General features: G+C 49.2%; 4 protein-coding genes across 8 annotated transcripts; 3 read left to right on the forward strand and 1 right to left on the reverse strand.

Moving 5' to 3' along the window:
* Nucleotides 1-440: 440 nt before the first annotated feature.
* Nucleotides 441-3800, reverse strand: DNALI1 (dynein axonemal light intermediate chain 1). The gene is made up of 6 exons (XM_031594895.2): nt 3700-3800; nt 3500-3633; nt 3258-3427; nt 2586-2764; nt 2145-2309; nt 441-766 (listed from the first exon to the last, which is right to left on the reverse strand). Exons 1-6 carry the CDS (start codon nt 3778-3780, stop codon nt 731-733), a joined length of 765 nt encoding a protein of 254 aa, XP_031450755.2. The 5' UTR covers nt 3781-3800; the 3' UTR covers nt 441-730.
* Nucleotides 3801-3889: 89 nt separating this feature from the next.
* Nucleotides 3890-7641, forward strand: SNIP1 (Smad nuclear interacting protein 1). The gene is made up of 4 exons (XM_031594892.2): nt 3890-4117; nt 4203-4299; nt 4821-5407; nt 6056-7641. The coding sequence occupies exons 1-4, from the start codon at nt 3960-3962 to the stop codon at nt 6318-6320; spliced, it is 1107 nt and encodes a 368-aa protein (XP_031450752.1). The 5' UTR covers nt 3890-3959; the 3' UTR covers nt 6321-7641.
* A 1653-nt stretch (nt 7642-9294) lies between these two features.
* Nucleotides 9295-15931, forward strand: MEAF6 (MYST/Esa1 associated factor 6). 5 transcript variants are annotated; one of them, XR_004167146.2, is made up of 8 exons: nt 9295-9452; nt 9574-9689; nt 10068-10155; nt 10360-10405; nt 11029-11218; nt 14067-14124; nt 14747-14780; nt 15180-15931. XR_004167146.2 is itself a non-coding variant. In XM_090124312.1 (8 exons), the coding sequence occupies exons 1-8, from the start codon at nt 9357-9359 to the stop codon at nt 15186-15188; spliced, it is 609 nt and encodes a 202-aa protein (XP_089980438.1). In that variant the 5' UTR covers nt 9295-9356; the 3' UTR covers nt 15189-15931. The 5 variants fall into 5 exon arrangements, 4 of the variants coding, with proteins under 4 accessions (XP_089980438.1, XP_031450749.1, XP_031450747.1 ...); XM_090124312.1 differs by lacking the exon at nt 14067-14124 and adding an exon at nt 13934-13963; XM_031594889.2 differs by lacking the exon at nt 14067-14124.
* Nucleotides 15932-16085: 154 nt separating this feature from the next.
* LOC149915137 (uncharacterized) lies at nt 16086-20121 on the forward strand. Its single transcript, XM_090124331.1, has 7 exons — nt 16086-16150; nt 17852-17947; nt 18079-18211; nt 18413-18469; nt 18615-18699; nt 18769-18935; nt 19016-20121. The coding sequence occupies exons 1-7, from the start codon at nt 16086-16088 to the stop codon at nt 19274-19276; spliced, it is 864 nt and encodes a 287-aa protein (XP_089980457.1). The 3' UTR covers nt 19277-20121.
* Nucleotides 20122-22452: the final 2331 nt, after the last annotated feature.

Genomic DNA, 22452 nt, shown 5'->3' on the forward strand with positions numbered 1-22452 from the left:
CTGCATTTGCAAAAACACTTCCTGAAATGTTCTTCTGGAAAGTGGCTTTATGGAGTTGTTTCAGTGAGAACAGTGAGTTGTTCTTCCTATTCCTGTTTGCTATTTATAACTAGCTAGTTATGCAGATATCTCAGCTGAAACTTTTGTTTGCTTTCACTGAGAAGTGCTGCTTGGAATGGTATCATACATCTTTGTTTCATTAGCAGCAAGCACATAGAGAGCTTTGGTATTGCTCATCCTAGGTGACTACTACTGGTTCCCAAAAAGGATTTTAGTACATAAATAACACTGACTTGCACATATTCAGGAAGTACTCTCTAACTGCCTTCTGTCCAAGAACTACCTAAAACTTAATAGTGAATGTGACACACAGTGAGTGTAGATGCTTCATCAATTGCTCCTGAATTTTGTACACTTTCAGAGGAAAAATTTTAGAGATGTTTGCATGTAAAAGCATTTATTAGTTTATTGCTTTGAAGATCATCTAGCATATTGCCAACTATCAAGGAGCTGAATGCTGTGATGGCACAGGAAGAAGGCACAGTTGTTAGTGAGGCTTTTAAATTTCAATTCTTAACGAGAAAAAGGGAGAAATAATGCAATTAGACTGCTTTCAGTTACCAGTAAGTGAAAATTCAGTATTGTTTTATGAAGACAAATCTTTGTCATTAATTGCAGACTTTGTGCTCTGACAACTCTTCTGTGCACTGCCTGGAGGCCAACAAAAAATTTACTTATTTGGTGCAATGATGCTTTCAAGTTGAGCCTGAAAAGCAAATGGGAGAATAAGTCAAATTAGATTTAATCTAGAAAATAAAAACTGTGTGGCTGAGAGGTGATAAATTGTCTGTTAGATATTCAAAGAGAGGAGCTGAGCGATACTGTGGTACTTCAAGAGGAACAGAGCAGGGGTTTTTCCCTAGCTACTCCATTCCTCACTACATGTTTTATAAATTAGCTTTTCATTCTTGGCATACACATTTGTTGCTTTCTGAGAAGAAAAGAGCTGGCCTTGGCTCCATACAATGAAAGACTCATTTTATAATGTAAAGCATTGAGGAGGAAATTAAATAAAAGCTGTTGAAACAGTGGTCTGAATTCTCTGATTTCAGGCTGGACTATGTTAGCTAAATTAAATATTTGGCTCTCTAGGGTTTGGAACACAAACTGACTTGAGGACAGAAGTAGCTGGGAACAGCAAGTTTTTCAGTTCCTGAGACAACTTGACGCCCAGTGAAGAGATTGATCAGAGAGCTTAAGAAGCATGTAGTGTGTGAGGCTTCCAGGACTTTCAGACTGCTCTCTTCCTAAAGCTGCCATAAAAATAAACTACCACAGTGATATGTGCACAGCTGTTAAAATACTTCAAGGAGGAAACATGGGTTCAGCCTTGCACATATTTGCTCCAACAGTTACTGTATTTTGTGCCCTAAAACACTTCAAGATGGTCCGAGGATGTTAATGGTTTAGAAAGGAAAAACTGTAGCAATACTGAAGATCAGGAGGGCAGCTTGGTGTAAAGGAAGTATTTCAGCTCTAGCCAGAAACATTCATGGTTATGATTACCTTTTTTTTTTTCCCTTCTGAAAGCAAAGTAATTGACAGAAGCTCTGTTTTCATTAAAGTAACATACACAGAATTACTCCTTCAGATACAAAACAATTTCAGTAATCCAATCAAGATCATCATGGGACAAAAAGTGTTTCCCATGAGACCATCTTAGCAAACAACAAGTGAATAGGAAGAATGCTTCTACCTACACTACAGTAATTACACTTCAAATGTGATGTAACAGATTTCTGGAGGCTAGAGATGTCTGTGACATGTGCTCATCCTTCCTAGGTTTTGCTGCAGTCCATAGTTCTATTATGTCAGATAGAAATGGGAAGTTCCAGGAACATGTGATGGCATTCCCACTGTGCTACAAGTCTGCTGCTAAATAATTGTATTAAGAAAGCATAAAGAAAAGAAAAGAAAGCTATCTTCCCACTTCATTGAGAATTTAAAGAGTGTTTCATTAATACAAATGCATCGTAAATTTAACTACTACTGAACTGAAAGGATAAAATTAGTTCCTTTTACATCTTTAATTGCAAAATGCTTGGGTTTACCATCACTAATTAGAACTGCATTTCTTTACTAACCTTCAGCTGTTGATTGGTTCGCTTCAGGAATTGGACCTCTTCAGTGTGTTTCTTTTCCTCTATCTGTCGCCTTTCAATCTCACGTTTCTCAATAGCTTCACATTTTGCTTTCTCTTCGCTCACCAGTCTTTCCAGCTCACGCTTCTCCTCTTCTAGCTCTTCAATCTCGGAAAATAATACAGATCTCTCATGTTTTGTTTGTTATTAATCAACCTTCTATTATAGTGATAGATATAGTGAATGTTGCACAGTCTTTAAAATGCTACAGGAATAGTAGCAGATCATTTATGAAATGCAGTTCAGCCTTTAAGACAAGTATTTGGATACACTTTACTGCCATCCAGTGGAAGCAGAAATAATCGATTTTGATACAAAACCAATAAGCCCATAGCATAGCTTTCTTCATGCGATACAGCATAAGGTTAACAGACCACAGCTTACTCTTTTTTCCATGTCAGATTTGCCTTGCTCTGCTTGTAGTGCCTTCCGCATGCCAAATGCAATGCTGCTCTCATACAACGTCTGGTAAGCAGCAATTGTCATTTGGATCTCATCCCTGACTCGAAGCAGCAGCAGTCCTCGCTCTGCACAGTTAATTGTGGTTTCACGGATCAGCTCATCTTTAAAGAAAAGGTACAGTGACAGAGTTACACTGAGTTGGGAATGCTGGATGTGCACAGTGTCCAAGGCTAGTTGTCTTTTACCTGTTCTCTGCACCACAAAAGCAGCACTGATTTAACTGGAGACATCATAATTTTGTTTACTGTATTACAGCTGCAGCATCAAATGCTACCTAACAAACCCACAGGCATGAAGTAGAGGGATGGTACAAGAACAGGTAAGAACACATAACAGCAAAACCCTTCAAACCTGTAATGGTTTTATGCAGCTTTCAGCACTCCAGCAGAGCTCTGCTTAACCAAATAGCCATCTCTTGCAGGCAGAAGACCAGTAATATCATCCATGTAGGAATGGCAAAGGGTTTTAACTTAACTACTGCAGTTATGTATAACTAACACAATGCTAAGCCCTTGATATATAAAAACATATGTGTAAAATGCCCGTTCCAGGCTGTTATTTTAAGGCAGCTGTGTGGATGCCAGGAGCACTGACCGAAGCACTGTGAGTACAGCTCCCTTCTCACGGGGCAGATGCCGGTTTCTCTCGCCTGCCGCTGTTGCAGCTTCAGGTCCAGCTGTTCCTGCAGCTGCACGACGTCCAGCCGGGTGCTGGGAGCGCTGGAAACCTCCTGCACCCACAGCCGGTTGTCCTCCTCCCACGTCCTGCACAGAAAAGCAGCGGGGTTCAGCGGGGCGGCGCCGAGGCAAGGCTCGGCGGATCCCCAACCGGCTCACCGCGGCGGTAGGATGGCGTTCAGGATCTCCTGCGGTTCCTTCGCTGACGCGGCGGCGGCGGCCGTGCGAGGCCGGGACGAAGGGACGGGACCCGGCGGCGGGGAGGGCTGCGGGACGGCCTTCAGCGGGAGGGCCTGAGGGGAGAGAGCGGTGGGTGCGGGCCGGGCTCAGCACAGGCCGCTCCTCCCCGACCCACTCACCTCTGGGGAGCGCTTCTCCGTGCGGCGGCTGACGAGCATCGGCGGGTTGTAGCGCAGCAGCGAGTCCGGAGGCGGGATCATGGCGGCGGCCGTCTCTATGGTAACCGCGCCGCTCGTTTTTTTTAAAGGCGCATGCGCAGAGCGGAAGGGGGCGTGTCTGCGCAGGCGCGTTGGGCAGCGGCTCTGCGGGAAGAACTTCCGGGTGTCTGCGCGCGGGCCGGAAGCGGCGCGTACTTCCGTTCGTGGCGGCTGGCGGCACCATGGAGGCCGCAGCCGAGCGGCGACGGGAGCGGCGGCGGTGGGAGGTGGCGGTGAAGGCCGAGAAGCGGAGCCCGCGGCGTTCCGGTTCCCGTTCGGCGCGTGGCAGCCAATCACCGCCGGCCGAGGAGCGGCGGGGCAGCCGCGGCAGGAGCAGCAGGTAGGAGGCCTCCTGGCGGCCCCGCGCCGCGGCTCGCAGCCCGCAGCCCGCAGGCCTCGCTTACTTTCCTGTCCTTGTCTTAAAGATCGCCCAAAAGGAAGAGCAAATCCGGCCGGAGGAGCAAATCTCCGCGCGGCAGACGGAGCCGGAGCCCGCATCACGGCGCTGTGAGGGTAAAGCAGGTAAATGGCGTTGGGAGCGGCGAGGCCCGGCTCTGTGAGCTGCCCGCCGCTCGGTTCTGCACACAGAAGGGCAGCGGGGCTCGGGGCGCGTCCTGCTGCGGCTGTGAGATGTCTGCAGAGGTACCGAACCTGCTTCTGGTCTGGAAGCCCTCTGATCCTTGTAGAACGCCTCTTTAGGAAGAGAGTCTCATAAATGTGATATCTCGTTGCTCCCTGCTTCATAAAGAACTGAGTATTTGTACTTTTTAGTGAGCCCAGCCTCTGTCACTTCTGCAGGCTGACCCTGACGGCTTCCTTTTTCCTGATGTAGATGATGCATTGCTCTCCCTCAGTCTTGCATTATTCAGCCCAAGTTGTGGGAATTCAGTTTGCAAGGAAATAACTTTATCTAGATATACACCCCGTGTATTCCAGTCTGTTTTTCATGTGTTGATGAGTGATTTCTTTTGAAACTGAATTTGCTGTTCTTTCATTCTTATTCTAGTTCCATTGCTATAAGTTTTTTTATTTTTTTTTCTCAGGAACGAGATGATCATCCTCGTAGAGGAAACGAGGAGCGAAAGCAGAGACACACATCAGAGCAGGAACACAGGAGAGACAGAAGCGGTGAGAGAGACAGGCACAGAGATCACTCAGACAGGAGGAAAAATCCAAGTGAAAGGCCTGGAGGTCGAGGCCACGAGCGAGAGAGAGATGTTCAGAACATCCGTGAGCAGCAAGCAGAGAGGGAGTTCTATAATGAGAAAAGACGAGAGCATCGACAGAATAACGAGGGGAGCGGTCTTGACCAGAATCCAGAACACAGGCAATCTGATAATAAACCAAAAGATAAAGCTGTAAACAAAGAAAAACCGAGCTTTGAACTGTCTGGTGCCCTTCTGGAGGATACCAACACTTTCCGAGGTGTTGTGATCAAGTACAGCGAGCCCCCAGAAGCTCGGATTCCAAAGAAACGATGGCGCCTCTATCCTTTCAAAAATGATGAGTTCCTGCCAGTCATGTACATTCACAGGCAGAGTGCTTATCTGCTGGGCAGGCACCGCAGGATAGCAGATATCCCCATCGACCATCCCTCCTGCTCCAAGCAGCATGCTGTGTTCCAGTACCGGTCAGTATTGCTCTGTATCCATCTGGTAGATGGGGGTTATTTGGTCACTTGTGTGCAAGAAAATCAAACAAACTGGACATGCACAGATTAGAAAGTGCATGTTTGCTCAAAGTTATTTAGATAGATGGAAATGAGGTATGACTGTAACGTATTAGCATAGCAATAATCAAAAAATATCTGTAATTCCTTTCGTTTAACCACAAGCAGCCTTTTAGTAAGACAGATAGTCTTTAGTAAGACACAGCAGGATTAAATACAGAACTGTGTGTATGCCTGAATTGGAGTAATTAGCAGGTGGAATTGGCAGTAAAAAAAACATTTCAAGGAGAGCTTTTCATTTGGTCTTTCACAACAAAGACTGATGATCTCCTTTGGAAACAGCAGGGGTTGCGTGCTTCTGGAGGCAGAGTTGCTCTCTTAAGGAGCAGCCATCTGTTCTGTTTCAGGAATTACTGTGTTATATCATAATAAGTCTTAGGGGTGAAGCAGTCTGTCAGAATCTGAGATTTTCCGTGTCCCGCTCTCATTACTCTCATTGTACTTGCTCAGATCTTTGAAGTACGGTTAAGTATTCACTGCAGTGGGGCTGATGTGTTGAAAAATCTATGTGTTATGATCAGAATGATGTGGTTTTTTTTGTTTTGCCAGGCTTGTGGAGCACACTCGTGCTGACGGCACAGTTGGCCGCAGAGTAAAGCCGTATATAATTGATCTTGGCTCTGGCAATGGTACTTTTCTAAACAACCAGAGGATTGAGCCTCAGCGTTACTACGAACTGAAAGAAAAGGATGTACTGAAATTTGGATTCAGCAGCAGGGAGTATGTTCTTCTCCATGAATCTTCAGATAAATCTGAGGCCAATGCAAAGGACGATGATGAAGAGGAGGAGAAGGAGGAAGAGTCTGACAGTTAACAGATAAGAAGGAAATTGGGGATGGGGTGCAGGGGAGAGAAATCTTTTTCAATAAAACATGCATTGGGATGTAAATGTTGGAGCATCAAAGCACTGATGCTTCTTACTGCCTTAAAGTCCTTCTTCTGTTGCTGAATGGTTCTCATGATTTATTTCGGGGGACTCCATTGAATATTTGTCTCTGATAGGTCTGCGTATCAGGAAATCCACCTTATTTTTCCCACCCTGACAAGCAAAAAAGAGCACCTGGATGTGAATGTTCTGATGCTGGAAACATTCAGCAAATGTTCAAAGACTTTCTTCTTCTAGAAAAAATGATGTAGAACGCAGCAAGCGTATTTAAAAATATTTTTATTAACTGTTTTGTCATAACCCTTTGAAAATGCTACTGAACTGAGATCTTAGTTAAAATGTAACCTGATGCATTTTTTGTAACCTGTCTTGTTTGGTAGAGTTTGCCAAATTCCTTGGCCATTTAGGAGTTCTAGACAGGAGAATTTACCTAAAGAGAAATACTGCAAAGCCCCCTAGGTATTTGTGTGTCCTGGGTAGTTGGTTTGCACTGTGAGCACTCTGAGCAATGGGCATTTCACCAGGATGTGCTGTTCCAAGGTAAGTCAAAATAAAAGGAACTGCTTCCTGGGGTGTTAGGCTGCAATAATATGGCTTGGGAGGGCTGAGGTCTACATCAGTGCATGTCCAGTATGCATTGCAGCAAAGAATACAGCAGCTGTTACTGGATGTTGAGTTTCTCCTCCTAAAGCTCAGGCCTTTGTTTCTGTCAGCTCCATGAGAAACTTAAATGTTTTTGTTTGTAATTGTACTTGTTATGTGGTGGCATGTTTTTTACTGGTTTGCACTATTTAAGTTTTCTTTATATTAAAAAAAAAAAAAAAAAATTAAACTATCATTGGTTTGTAACATTCTCCCCCACTGGAAAAGAAACCAACGCTTCAGGAAGAGGAAAAAAACCAATTCCACTACTGAAAGAAAATGCATCTTGCCTATTTGTGGATGTCTTCTTCCTACTGTTGATAAAAGAAACGTAAGACTTTCTACACTGTTGACTGCTTAGCCTGGATGTTTGTTCTGTGGCCACACACACTGTTCATACATGCTGTGTACATACACTGTGTATACAAACGTGGCATACTGTATACACACTGGAACATTTATTGTGTAAATATGGGGTGCTGATGTAGGTTTTCAAATAGTAAGGAGAATGGATATCGACTAGAAGGATCTTCTTTATATATACACACTCTATAGGTTTTTAAATAAAGAATTTGTAAATTTAGCCCTATTTACTTTTAGTTGTAATGTTTTTCTAATGTCCTGTTTTTCCCCTTTGTATTCTCTGAAATAGATGCACTCATTTGGTTTGAAAGGGAAAGGTGGGAGAGATGCTCACCCTGGTTGCAGTTGTTAGAGGTTTAACAGTTGTAATAGAACTCACAAATCGTTGTAACTCATGCAGATGTTTGTTACTGGAGTATTAATTATCCTTCAGCAGGACAGGATGGACTCAGTGACACCTGGTGTGGTGGTATGGCTGCAGCTGCCTCGCTGGCATACAATGCAGTGCTGTGAGTGCATCTCTTCCAGCTTGGGCTGTGTGTGTCCCTGTGAAGGAAACACCAAAGTGACCCTGGCAATCCTCAGCTATGGGGGAATGCTGGGGGTTGCTGTGCTGGTATAGCAGCACAACCATGCTCTTCTTTTGCTGTACCACTGCTGATGATTTGCCTGGCAGGGGAGCATAGGCTGCTGATGGTGGGACTGCACTGCACCGAGTGGTGACAAAACCAACTGATCTCAGGTCAGGTCTCATCATTTATTGCCTTCATTTTGGTGCAAATTTTCCTTATTCAGGTTCTGAAGCTGGGTGGATTCTCTGGAACAGTGGAGAGAACTGAGAGCCCTGCCTTTGGGCTGCTAGTGGGCAGAGGGGTTCGGCCTTGGGTTTGGGGTTGGTCTTGTGCTTGAAGCAGCCTCCATCCGAATGCTGCTTCAAACACAGCCCTGAATTGAGTGCACCCTCAGCAAGTTTGCTGATGACACCAAACTGAGTGGTGCAGTTGGTGGGAGGAAGGGATGCCATTCAGAGGGACATCAGCAGGCTTGAAAGGTGGGCCTGGGTGAACATAATGAGGTTCAACACAGCAAATTGTGAGGTTTGGCACTTGGGCTGGAGGAAGGCCGGGCATTTATACAGACTGGAAGGAGCGGTCCTTGAGAGCAGCCCTGCAGAGACAGACCTGGGGGTCCTGATGGATGAAAAGCTGAACACGAGCCAGCAGTGTGCTCCTGCAGCACAGAAAGCAAATCCTGGGCTCCATCAGAAGAGGGGTGGCCAGCGGGGACAGGGAGGTGATTGGGTGATTGTTCCCCTCTGCTCTGCTCTTGTGAGGCCCCATCTGCAGCACTGCGTCCAGGTCTGGAGCCCCCAGTACAAGAAAGACAGGGAGCTGTTGGAGAGGGTCCAGAGGAGCCGCGAAGATGATCAGGGGACTGGAGCACCTCCACTATGAAGACAGGCTGAGGGAGCTGGGCTTGTTCAGCCTGGAGAAGAGAAGGCTGTGGGGTGAGCTCAGTGCAGTACCTAAAGGGAGCCTACAAACAGGAGGGGAATCAACTCTTTGAAAGGGTTGATAACTGCAGGATGAGGGGAAATGGTTTGAAGTTGAGTGAGGGCAGACTGAGGTTGGATGTCAGGGGGAAGTTGTTTGCTATGAGTGGTGAGGTGCTGGAACAGCTGCCCAGAGAGGCTGTGGATGCCCCGTCCATCCCTGGAGGTGTTCAAGGCCAGGTTGGATGGGGCCCTGGGCAGCCTGGGCTGGTATGAAATGTGGAGGTTGGTGGCCCTGCGTGTGGCGGGGGGTTGGAGCTTCGTGATCCTTGAGGTCCGTTCCAACCCCGCAGGCCTTCAGCCCCGCTCTCTGCTCCCGTCTCCCCATCGGGGCGGTGCGGAGCTCAGCGCTGCCCCCCGCCGGCTCCTCCCCTCACCCCGCCCGCTCAGCGCAGGCCGCAGCCGCCATGGCCGCGCTGCACGCCAAGGCCGGCGGACCTCCGCAGATCCCCGACACCCGGCGGGAGCTGGCCGAGCTGGTGAAGCGCAAACAGGAGCTGGCGGTGAGTTGTGCGCCGGGACGGGGCGGGGAGGCGGCGGGGCGGACGGGCGGTGAACGGCGGTGAACGAACGGCGGTTGCGGCGGGGCCCGGCCCGCTCCGCGCTCAGCGCTTTGCCCGGCAGGAGACGCTGGCCAACCTGGAGCGGCAGATCTACGCGTTCGAAGGCAGCTACCTGGAGGACACGCAGATGTACGGCAACATCATCCGCGGGTGGGACCGTTACCTCACCAACCAGAAGTACGGACCAACCCCCCACCCCACACACACACACTCCCCTTTCCTTCCCCAGCCACCCCCCCAGCCCCCCTCTGGTCCTCCATCCGTCCACCCATCCGTCCATCCGTCCACCCACCTGTCCATCCATTCACCCATCTGTCCACCCATCCATCCGTCCATCCACACATCCATCCGTCCATCCACCCATCCATCCATCTGTCCACCCACCTGTCCATCCATCCACCCATCTGTCCATCCGTCCATCCACCCATCCATCCGTCCGTCCATCCACCCATCCATCTGTCCATCCACCCATCCATCTGTCCATCCATCCACCCATCCATCCATCCATCCACCCACCCGTCCATCCGTCCATCCATCCTCTTCTCTCCTTTGCAGGAACTCCAACAGCAAAAACGACCGCAGGAATCGCAAGTTTAAAGAGGCTGAGCGGCTCTTCAGCAAATCCTCGGTCACTTCTGCTGCGGTGAGTGCTGCAGGGACCCCCCCCCCCACACACACAAACACAACCCCCAGTGACCCCGCACATATCAACAACTTCCAACCCCCTGCTCACTGTGCTCCTTTTCAACCATTCTGCGGTTCTATGACACCCCCACGGGGCTGAGTTCCCATAGGTGTCTGTTAAGCAAAATCCCTGCTGTCATTAACACCCGTTTTGTCTTTCCAGGCCGTCAGTGCGTTAGCTGGAGTTCAGGATCAGCTCATTGAGAAGCGTGAGTCACCTTTTCCTTTCTCCCTCCATTGGCAGAATTGGGAAGGATTAAACTTCTCCTCACAGCTCGGCCCCATCTTCGCTTCGCTGGGCTCTGCTATGAATGGAGAAACCAGGAGTGAAGTGATGCATTTTGGTGCCCGTGTCTCTCCATCAGTTGCATGTGGCTATGGGAGAAGATGAGAGCTCCACTTCTGGAGGCTGCTTTCTGTTGTGGGCGCTCAGCTTTTAGACCTTTCCTTCTGCTGTCACCATAACTTCTGAAAAGGTGGTCAGGCACTGGAATGGGCTGCCCAGGGAGTGGTGGAGTCACCGACTCTGGAGGTGTTCAAGGAACGTTTGGACGTTGTGTTGAGGGACGTGGTTTAGTGAGAGCTGTTGGTGATGGGTAGATGGTTGGACTGGGTGATGCTGTGGGTCTTTTCCAACCCTGGTGATTCTATGATTCTATAACTCTGGGTCTGCCGTGTGCTGATCAGGTGCTGCATTTCCAGTTCTTGGCACCAGGAACTTCAGTTTCTGTAGTTTTTGTAGTTCTTCTCCCTGATGCTTTGCAGGAGCAGCCTGAGATGTGAACTTTGGGGACGTAACCACTGGGCTCTTCTGCTTCTCATCCCATTCCAGGTGAGCCGGGCAGCGGGACGGAAAGTGACACTTCTCCAGACTTCCACAATCAGGAGAACGAACCCAGCCAGGAGGATGCAGAGGAGCTGGATGGATCTGTGCAGGGGGTGAAACCCCAAAAAGCCGCTTCCTCCACTTCTGGAAGCCACCACAGCAGCCACAAAAAACGGAAGAACAAAAATCGGCACAGGTTAGTGGCACCAGCAGCCTTCTAGTAGTGCACTGGGAATGGTTGGCTCTTGCTGAATGGACTTAATTATGTGAAGGGAGCTAGTAAGTTGTGAGCATAACAAACTGTTCAGGTCGTTTGGTTATATCAGTTGCTTTGAAGTTGTGTGCAGCCTGTGCTCCTGCTGCGCTCGTTGTGTCAGGGAGGGGAAGGCATGCTGAGGCAGCTCAACAGGCAGTCAGCACAGGGTACTCACAGCTCAGGCACAGTGGTGTTTTTGACCAGGCCTTCTCGGTTCTTTTCTTTTTCAAGCAGAATAAAGCTGTCTTCCCTGCAGTAGAGGAAGATTACAGTCCTGGTTTCCTGTGATTGTTCCTTGGTTTCTACAGAGCCAAGGAAAATAGGAATGTCACTGCTTTCTCTGGAGAAGGAGGATGGAAAACAACTTAGAGTGTTTTGGGGGCTGCTGACTCAGTATCTTGACTACATTTTCTACTCCAAACCTTTTCTGTTGTCATGTCCCAGAGTCGTTTGATTTCAGCATGTACAAGTTGCTTTATCCCACAAACCACTAGTTTTTGTTATTAAACTAGCCTGAAATTCACATGAAACAGCTCTCCTGAACTCTTTATGATTGAATTTAGGTGACCACTTCTACCCCTTAAGGCGTGCCTTCAAGGCAAGATGCAGCACAGTGGATTGACGGCTCAGAAATTGGGAATCATTGAATTCCAGTGCTGCTTTCCCTGGGTCAGTGTAACCTGCACAGTAGGTTATTGTTACTGAGCTCGTTGGCTTTGGGTATTGGATATTCCTCTTTGAGGAGCCTTCCCATACAATTGCAAATGTTTTAAATAATAGTGATAGATCTCACAGAGACTGCTGGGAAAAGGTTGGTCTGAGAGACACCGAGGTAGGTACAGTGCCTGAAAACTAATTAACTACTACTTCTTATTAGTTAGGTTTTCTGTCATTAGCATTTTTAATTGTTAGGTCAGGATTTTCTTCCCGCAGCAGCCTTAATCAGGCACACATCCCAAAGTATTGGATGTCCTTTTTGGTTCCTCCTGAGCTAGGAACCAGCAGCAGTTCAGAAGTGTTTTTTAGCCCACAGATAGTTGGGAGGAAGGCTAGAAGTAACAGAGTACATCTGTAAACCACTCCAGAGAAACAATCTGTACAACTGAAGTACAGCATAAGAACATTGCTATTTGAACCAGATTACAAAGCACTGCTGAACACTTACGTGGAGCACAAAGCAATCTGCTGCAGTACAGTGGGGTCCAGTGCAAATGCCATAAATAATAGAAACTCTTTTGCTCCGTTACGTAACCCAAACTGTAGTGACAAGAGTTAGAAAGAAACTGCCCTACTGAAAGCTTGTGTTGCTTTGGGCTTTCTTCTGCATTCCTTCCTGTGAAGCAGCTGGTACTGTTGGAGACAGAATATTGGACATGAGGAGCCCTGGTCTGATCTGGTATGGCAATTCTTATCATCCTAAGAGATGCATCTAAAGTACAGAAAGGATTTTGCAGTTATTCTGTAATGCTTAACATGGCCAGGTAGTGGAAAGTAATTAAATTTGTCTGTAATGCAAACTGTTAGAAGTTGTGATTGCTGCTAACGACTGTCCTCTAAATTTCAGCAGAAGAGCCCAAATGATCTCCAAGTATATCTAGGTTTGAACCAAACAAAAGCCAGTCCCAATCCTTTTAATGGCACAGCTCATTCAGAAGCTCTTCCATTTCCAGCACGCATTTGAGTTCTGCTCACCTGTTCCTGAAGGACTGGGAGGTGCTGGGAATGGGCGCTCTGAAGTTGCACTGACTCCACACAGCTCCAGTTTTTCTCACTCTTGTGCCACCAGTGGCAGTGAGGAGAGTTGGATTCAGATTGAGCAGAGCTTGTGTGAATAGCTGGTTTAATTTCTAACAATTAAAGCAGGAGATCATGTGGCAGTGTTTTATTGAAGCCATCCTCTGTTCCCTCAGACCATAGAAGGCCCAGATGATGATTGTGTTTAGCAATTCTCATGGCTAAAAAGTGTTTCAGGAGAAAACAGTCCTCCTTCCTCTTAGAGATCCAGTGCTGAGAAGCACCAAGCAGAGCAGTGAGCTCTGGGGCAGAGTGCAGTGCCATCAGTGTGAGTGCTGAGAGGTGGGGTGGGAATGCAGCAAGCCATGGCTGGACTCAGCCATGGCACCATTACCTTCAGAGCTCCCAAAGGGATGTGGGTGTAAGGGTGTGTGATGTGTACATTTTGGGGAGCATCAAGTCCATACGTGGCCACGTAGCTTCATGGTTGTCTCCACCTCTGCCCAAACAAGCTTTGCTTTGCTTAATAATCCAGCCAAAGCCACACTGCTTTCTGACCACCCGTTGGGTTTGGTGAGCAAATTGGTTTTTTGATCTGCCTGTGAGCTCCTGTGCAGCCCTCAGCACACAGCATTCCCTGCGTAACACCGCTCCTAACACCTCCCCATCCCTGAGATCCACCTGGGAATGGGACTCTGTCAGATCTGCAGTGCTTTTTTTTTTTTGTGCCCCCCCCCCGTTCTGGTTAAAGAAACTCAAAGTTACCTTTCAGAACTTTATGGCGTTTGAACACTGGCTTTTATTTATTCATTTACTTATTTATTTTTAGTATTCTCGCTAGGGTGGCTAATCGACTAATTTATTTAATTCGTTAGTGTATTAATTTCTATTGCTTTCTTCCTTTCAAATGCTGCCCCTCAGCCCGTCTGGCATGTTTGATTATGACTTTGAGTAAGTTTGACTTGAATTAGTACTTGTGCTGTGTTGTTAGTGTGTAGACACCAATGTGCCTTTTGAGACCTTTCTAACCCATAGTTTATCTGTTTAATTGTAGGTATGTATATTAGGTTAGGCTGGGAAGTTTTTTTAAAAAACAGAAAAGCGTGATGGAGGTAACATTTTATTTAATAACTTCAGCAAAATTAAATTAACTTCACTTTCCTTTACCTCTCTGTTCCGTTTTTTAAATAGATAAACTCTTTAACTTAAATCTGTAGTTTAAAAACTGATTCTTCTGGCTTTGCTTCTGAAGGAGATCAGTGTAGATTTGGTTGTTTCCTTCTGGACATACATAACCAACTCCGTACCTTTGTCTCCTGTAATCCCTGCCATCTTAAACTCCTCTCTCTGTTCCTAGTAAATAAACCTTACCACTATGTCTGAATAATTACCTATGGCATAGTTACACATCTAACCAATTAACGTAGAGCATGCGTATGTAACCGTATTTCTTTAATGCTGCATAACTTCCCTGTGATTTTAATTAACTCATTTTCTGAATGGAACGCAATATGCATTGTGGCAAAGAATAAAGAATCCACTCTCCTTCTCTTTGCTGTTCTCTTGTCCAGTAATGTTGGGACAGTGATTTGGCTCAGCCCAATTGAGAATGTGGATTGAATTAACCGAATAGCCTTTGTTGTAGCCTGTGCCATATTCAGTAGCTGGTTCTTTGCAACCTACTGTTTGTGTCATGTATTGAAATGGACGTTTCTCTTATCTTTCCAACCACAGGATTGATCTCAAGTTAAACAAAAAGCCGAGAGCTGTAAGTATCAGTGCTCTGTCATTGTTTTTGTTGCTCATCCTGGAAAGCCTCCTCTGCCGTGATATGAGATGTTGTTTTTGTGCTTGGGGAATGTGTAGGGATGAAGTGTAAGCATTGTCTTCCACATTTAATAGTGAATAAGCCCAGGTGGGCTCATTACGGAGCAAGGCTGCGCTTAAGCCCTGTGCACTTCTTATGAACAAAAAAGCTGTTTTGCATCTTTCTTGTTCTGTCATGAAGTGCACCGATAAAAGCACCTGGTTTGGGCTGAAAACAAATCTCTTTTCTCTTTTGCCTTCAGCTAATGGCGTGTAGAATGAGAGAAGGCAAGGAATCCCAACTCTGCCAGCAGAGGTGGAAGTAGAAAGGTCTTAATGTGCCCATCTTCTGTCCCCGCAGGACTACTAGACACATCAGTGCTGAAGATTCTGGGATCCGGTCCTACATGAATCCCCACCAAGAATAACTCCAGTCATCTGAACGAGCACAATGGCAGCTCTCTGGCCACGTGTGTGCAGAAGGGAGCCATCCACTCTAAACAACTCAAGGGGGAGAAAGTCTTGGACACGTCTTTGCATCATTTTTAGATAACCTGACTTACAGGAGACGAAGGTGTAGTAGTAGTTGTCCTCAATTCCTGGCTATTCTGTGCTTCCAGTTCAGTCAGGAGCTTCCTTCAATTGGCTGATGTTACTGCTGCCACTGTAAAACCGTGGGGAGGCATTTCCTTTTCTGCTGGAATAGGGCTGTGATTCATTGTCCCATCCACGCTGTAAGACTTAGGTTACTTTTGTTACTGAGACGTAGCTTTGTGGTTTTGTTTGTTTCTTTTTTTTTTTAAAACCAAAGTGCATCGTTAATAAATGGGCTTTTGGTTTGTTTGTTTTAATGCCTTTAGAGAGGAAGGTTCTTCGTTTTGTGGAACAGCTCAGTTTGATTTGTAGGTAAGCAGAGAACAAGGTGGCTATCCAATTTCTCTGACTTTTCTTTTAAATGCCATCCCCTGAAGTTGACACAGTGCTTTTAGATGCAGAGGAGGCTGGAGCTCAGAGCCATCTTGCTCTCTGCTATCTTTGACATTGGGTAGATTCTCTTTTTAATACAAACTTCCCTCGTTTGTACATAAACAATAAAAGTTACATTCGTCTCTCTTCCCGTGTTCTGTTCAGTCAAAATATTGACTCCTGGTGCTTTTTATTCTCCATCAGCTTTCTGCAGTTCTTCCACTTTCCCATAGCAGCTGCTTTCGTCCCGTGACCCCGTTGGAGGAATCATTTGTGCTTGCTTTCCTGCGGTAGACATAACATGGAGTACTTGAAAGGATTGCTAGGCATTAATCTCCAGCCATGTTCAACTAATCCTGCATCAAGGTAGGGCTCGGATGGCAGGCAGTCCTCAGTGCTGCTGGCGGCGTGCCTGCAGATAAGGGATGAGCAATTTGGATTGCCACTGGGAAAGTACACAGAGGGATGAATGTTTGGTGCTTTTCACAGCGGCCGAGTCAAGATAGGGGTGTTGAAATAAGCTGTGCCTTTCTCAAGGTGGTACATTACCAGTTACCTGTGCTGTCATGCTTTTGTTTGTTAAACAGTTCGGAGGGAGAAGGTGCCATATAAAAAGTTGTAGTGCTTGCCTTACAGCCTTCCATGTACTTGCATGTGCCTGAATTCTGCTCTGCTGCACTTCTGCTTTCCTGGGGTCCTGTGTTACAGCTCGTTGTGGCAGCAGCAACCATCTCCCCTATGCAACCCTACCACACAGGACCTGCAGGTGAAGGTGAACATATAGGAGCACAGTTCCCCCTTGTTTTCTCGTTAGGGAATGGAGGCAGCTCTGTGTTTGCTCCTGGTGGCTCCTGCCTTAGCCCACAGCAGTGAGTGCTGCTGCTGCTGCTCGGCCACAGGGAGCTGCTGGGACAGAGTGGTTTAATGGGAGAGCAGCAAAGCTGCCCTACTTTTTTGTGTTTAAAGTTATTCCTCTTAAGAGGTAAAAGAGAAATTGAAGATGTAGGAAATAGCATAAAGTCCTAACAGGGCCTGCTTTGCTGTAGCTGTGGAAAAAAGATGACTTAGCTGATGGTTTCTGACTACTTGACCTTGGTACAAAAGCTGCTTTTCTCTGCTGCTCTTTTTCCCTGGTGCTGCTGTTCCAAAGCAAGTTTAGTAAAGGCCTGACCTCGAGGGGTCTGTGCTGCACCTCTGACCTCAGGGACAGCGTTGGACCTTTTGGGCCAGAACGTCTCCCTGCAGAGAAACAGCAAAAGGGCTCATGTCACACAGAAACCTACATGTGCCAGAGATTTTATGGCAAAGTGTCCGTCAGCTCTGCATCTCTGCAGTATGGACTGGGGGTGCTGCAACCTTCCCCAGCAGTGTTTGTTACTGAGGGAAGGGGACAAACAGACTCAGTCTGTTCTGATTGAGGAGATAGATGGCTGCCTATCATGGCAATCCAGCATGCTGAGCAGGGCAGAGAGCACAACCATAAATGCTTTGTTGTTCAAGGAGCACCGTCCCCTCCTGCTGCAGCTTTCAGACTGACAAACCACGGTGTCCACTGGGGTCTGCTCCAGCAGAGGGAGCAGAACTGCATGTCCCAGAGCAAGAGCTTTGAGCAGTGACAGCGCTGCAGCATCAGCTTCCTCAAGGTGCTGTTGTAATGGGAGCGTCTGCTCAGTTTGAGCACAGCAGCACTGTTACCTGCACGAGGGGTGTGAGGCAGAGCCTGGGGCCAGGCTGGCATTGCCTGAACCTTTTCCTTTATTTCCTGAGACCTTTATTTCTCTTCCCACACAGCTGGGGGGAGTAAAGCTCCCCAGGCCGGGACAGCTGACCTTGCACCTGACTGCTCAGGCTTTTATCTCAATGCCAAGGAAAGCCAAATACAGTTACAATAAACCCCCAAGTCCTTTGCTTGCAGAAGATGAATCCTAAGCAAAGAGGGGTGGTGGCCCAGCAGCCACTGTCCTTATGGTGACTGAAGGTAGAGCAGAAGTACCACTAATCCCTGGCACAGCCTCGTCAGCAAGAGGATTAGGCAGGCATTTAGCGATCCTGAGCAAGGGGCTGAAGGCATAGCAGCAGGCAGGAGGAGCAGCAGCCTCCACAGCCTTGTCCAGCAGCTCCCCCTGCACCTCCTGCCCAGGTTGAGCTGGGCTGCACTGCCAGGTAAGTGAGCACAGCAATGGGGGAGGAGGGCCCCAGCTGCTTGCCCTCCTGTTGGCAGGGCTGGGTGCATCCTGCACCCACTGCCCGTCCTGGGATCTGCAGCACATCTCCATTCCACTCCCTGTCTGCAGAATCCCCATGAGGAAGCAGCACAGCCCAGGGAGGCCGTGGTGGAAGCAGCTCCTGCGTTCTGGGTGCTGGCAGCTCCTGTCCCTTTCCAGGACAGCTCTGCAGGGGCTGCAGTGGCTCTGGAGGCTATTGTGGGTTGGTACTATGGGGCTCCCTCACTATGGGGCTGCATGCATGTGTGGACTCCGTGTGTGGACTGTGGGATTGCAACCTGGTTCGTTGGGCAAGAGGTGTTGGTTGTGTGGTTGTGAAGAGCCCTTGGGGGTGTGGGGTCTTTGCTCCCCCTCCAGACCCTGTCATCCTCAGTGGGTCTGACTGCACTGTGCTCTCCCTCAGTATCTTCTGATCTGCTACACAAGCTGCTGGGACATTGCCTTCCAGTTTGCTGAAGAGGTAAAGCCCCCCCCACCCCCACCACACACCCCCCAGAGCCCTCAGGGGCTCTCCAGCAGTGGGGACTCACGGTGACACAGTGCTGGGTGGCAGAAGGGTCCCTATGGGCACCACACAATGGGATTCAGTCCACGGTGCCTTCCAGCTGCTGGGGGTGGACCATGACAGTGAGAAGGTCGAGGAAGAGGAGGACAGGACCGTTGCAGCTGTGCTAGAGCCAGAGCAGACAGGTGGGTGCTGAGAGGCAGGTGAGGCCCTGGTGCCAGCTCAGGTGGAGCAGAGTGGTGGTGCCTGGGCAGTGTTGGAGCTGCAGCGGCTGCGTGATGCCAACGAGGCCACAGTGGGGAGGTTGGAGGCACTGGAGGATGATGTCCGCTTCCTCTGCACTGAGCTGGGGGCTGAGAAACTGCTGTGGAGCAGTCGGTTCTTGGAGCTGCTGCGGGAGCAACAAGAGCTGCGGCAACGGGTGGGTACCCTGCAGGGTCCTCAGGATCTCAGGAGGGTTCCCCTTGCCCCTCCAACACAGTAACTCATACCCTGTTCCAGCTCCTGCAGAGGGACAGCAGAGACAGCCTTGAGCTGCTGGGAGAAACCGAGGAGCTGAATGGGAATGAGGGAGAGGATCCTGCAGGTAGAGCTGGGGACATGGGGTCACAGCAGGGGAGCAAGGAGCTGGTGTTTGGGGAAGGGGCTCCCAGCCCCTGCACAATGCCAAAGGACTCCACTGGATGGAGCAGTACTGTCAGCTCATCCCATGCTCAGGCAGCTTCCAGAAGCCTGGGGCTCTGTGCCAGGCAGGAGCTTTAAGTGCCACTGTGAGCTGGGTACCAGGGGTTTGCTCAGCCCGCAGCTGGGACAGTGCAGTTTTCTCATGTTCCCATATCCCTGTATGTGCCCATCTCATCAGCCCCATCTCATAGCATTTGGTGCCAGCTGGGCCCTGCCTTGCCCAGCCCACTTAGCAGAACTGCAGCCGTTTCCCAAAAATGCGAAACAGCCAGGAGGCAGCTCACAGTGAGCCAGCTCCCCATGCACTTGGAGATGGGGTCCTGGCTGTGACTTACTGCAGCCTGCGCCATGCTGGAACACGGTGCTACAAGTTGCCCTCATGCCCAATGCAGAAACCTGGGAGCCAAGCACCACCCAAGGCCACACGCTGCCTCCTGCTCTGCCCCAGGGCAAGTCACTGCTGTGTTCACAGCAAAGGCAGTGCTCCCTGGGGACCCAGCCAGCATCCTCCTCATCTGTTGCAATGCTTCGGGAGTGGCCCGGAACAAGGATTGTGGTCACTGAAAGTTCCCACCATCACCTTTCATAAGCTGGAGGAGCTGTGGCAACGGAGGGATTGCAAAACCCAAGCACTGCGCCGTTTACTTCCTTCTTGGATGAACACATCCTCTCCATCAGCATCTTCCCTCACATGTTGCAACTCCGACAGGTCCCTGGTAGAGGGACTCATAAGGGGGAACAGCTCAGGAAGGGAGGTGGGGATTTGCTCCAGTATGAGCATGGAGCAGCCAACAGCAACCCACCTCCCCCAAAGCAGCAGGGCTGGAGGGCTGCATGCCCTCAGCCCCTCTTCTGCTGATACTAAATAAAGGTTGGCTGCTTCCTGCAGGTCTCATTTATTCAGCGTGATGCCTGCACCAGCCCTATCCCAGACCCTGGCAGCAGCCAGCACTGTGCTGAGCACCAGGTGAACATGTGCTGCAGCCATGATTCACTTACGGAAATGTTTGTTGTGAATGTGCAGATAGGCTCATGCTGTTGAAAGGAGCGTGTGGCAGCAGCATTTCCTGCCCTGCAGATAATCCTGCCTTCTGAGCAGCCTATGCAAACCAGCCGCTCCTCAACTGCTCACACTGCAGCTCCAGCCCCACACTCAGCCTTTCCTTGTAGGTACAGCATCAGGGCCACCAACAGCTGCCTCTGTGCTTGGCAGTGGTGGACCCAGGCATGCCCAGCTCTGATTAGTTCCCAAAAGGTGCCAGATAAAAGGGAATGCAACTATCTGGCCTAGGCAAGAGAAAACTCCATGTTTCTTCTGCCTCCTCTCCAGCTGCTGCTTGCTGTGAGATGGAGTTTGTACCTGGCATCAGCACAGAACTGTGCCTTGGCACGTGGCTGAAGGTCAGCCCGTGTGTATGACCCTGCTTGTCAGTCCTGCAGCCAGAACTGGCCTCCAGCCCCACAGCTTCTATGGGCATAGTTCCATGTCAGCACCAGGCATGCTTGTTTGCTGCTGTCAATTAACCCTGTGTCGCTGTGCAACAGCTGCCACCAACCCTGTCCTGCACTGTGCCCCACTGCAGCCCCTGCTTCCCAGGGCACAGCATGCAGGGACTGCTCCTCCTGACGTGCCCATGCAGTGCCCACACCGTCGGGGAACTGATGCAATGCAAATAGCAGCAGCCTGACTCATCCTGCATTGACCTGGCTCCTGCATTGTGCTTGAGATGGGACAACCCCACACTTCTAAGAAGTGCCAGAAGCACTGGGGCCCAGTGAACTACCCACTCCTGGGACTGCTGCAGTAAAACCCAGCTGCAAACTGGCCAACTTCTGCAGGAAGAAAAGCAGCAGCCAAGCTAAGCAGCCTTTAGGCTGACACATGCTGCTGCTTGGTCACCCCAGGCCAGCACCTGCAGGTCTGGGTGCAGCAGAGCCTCTCCACTGCCTGCTCTGTGCCCCTGCCCCAGCAATGGGTGAAGCCCTACAGCACAGCTACCCTCTGCTTCCTCCCTCCAGGCTGAGCCAGAGCTGCTCTCAGGCTGCAGAAACCTTTCCCCGGGGCCACTACACCATGCAAATCCTCCTGACCTATTGCTTCAGCAGACACTGAATTTACTCCAAAATATTTGTGCAATGCAGGCCTTCAGGGGAGGCAGCCAGGGGAAGCACGGGGCAGCCTTTTGCTCCTGCTCTGCAGCTTCTCTGTGGGATGCAGCTGGCTGCTGCTCCCCTCTGTGCCACCATGCTGCTCTCAGGGCACTTTGCTCGAGGAGCTGCTGGGGTAGAGAAAGCGTTTCTGCCACTCTTATGCAACTCCCTGAAGGAAAAAAACATCACTTGCAAACCCTGGCCTTAAGGAACACTGAAAATAAGCATGGCCAGAGGGTGAGCATTGGCAGGAGTCTGCAGGAAGCACCCACAGCCCACACTTCACTTCTTTCCCATCTCACAGCAGCAGGCTCATCTCTGCTTGCTTCCTGCCTTGCTTTCTCCCTCTACCCTTCATGCTGGAAACGCTTCCTTGTAGCGCAGCCTGCCCCACATGGGTAGGAGCACTGCACACCAGGGTGCAGCCCTTTGGCACCAGGCTGGAGGCTGAGGTCAGATTCCTGCCTCAAAAGATGCACTGAAATGTTAGAGCTGAGCCAGCCACATCCTGGAAATCCCCCTGCAGAAGAGAGCTGGGCAGCTCACAGGGCAATTCAGCAAGGAGAGCCTGGGGCACAGCAGGCAGAGCCCCCAGGACTAGGCTGCACTTCACACAGAGGTAAGGTGGGAATGCAGCAGGCTCTGCCCCAACCTCTGCCACAGCACTGTGTTCCTCTTCTCTTCAGTACTCCAAAGAAAGGGAAAGTTAAGATATCCTGCTGCACTGACTTCCAAAGGAGGGCTCTTCCCCTTCCTTTCACTGCACAGTGGAAGCAAAGCCTTGATGATGTTTAACTACCTCTGCACCTATTTCTAGCACTAGTGGGAAGAGAAAGAGATGGCTCTCCTCTAACCACCACAGCACAGCCCCTCAGCCTCCTCTATTTCACATCAAAGGAGATTTTCCTGCCCCGGCCTCTCCCTGGCAGGGTCACCCCATTAAAGTATGGACAGCTTCCCACAGGGTGCTACAGGTGACCTCCTTGGCTGCATTTAATTTATGAGCAAGCTGACAAGAAGATTTAACCTATTTAGATGAAAAGAAATAATGCAGACACTGCAGTCACGACAGGTCCTTCCCTGCAGAGCACCAGGAAGCAGTG

Source organism: Phasianus colchicus, chromosome 24 (assembly GCF_987193195.1).
Source record: "Phasianus colchicus chromosome 24, bPhaCol1.hap1.1, whole genome shotgun sequence".
Classification (NCBI taxonomy): domain Eukaryota; kingdom Metazoa; phylum Chordata; class Aves; order Galliformes; family Phasianidae; genus Phasianus; species Phasianus colchicus.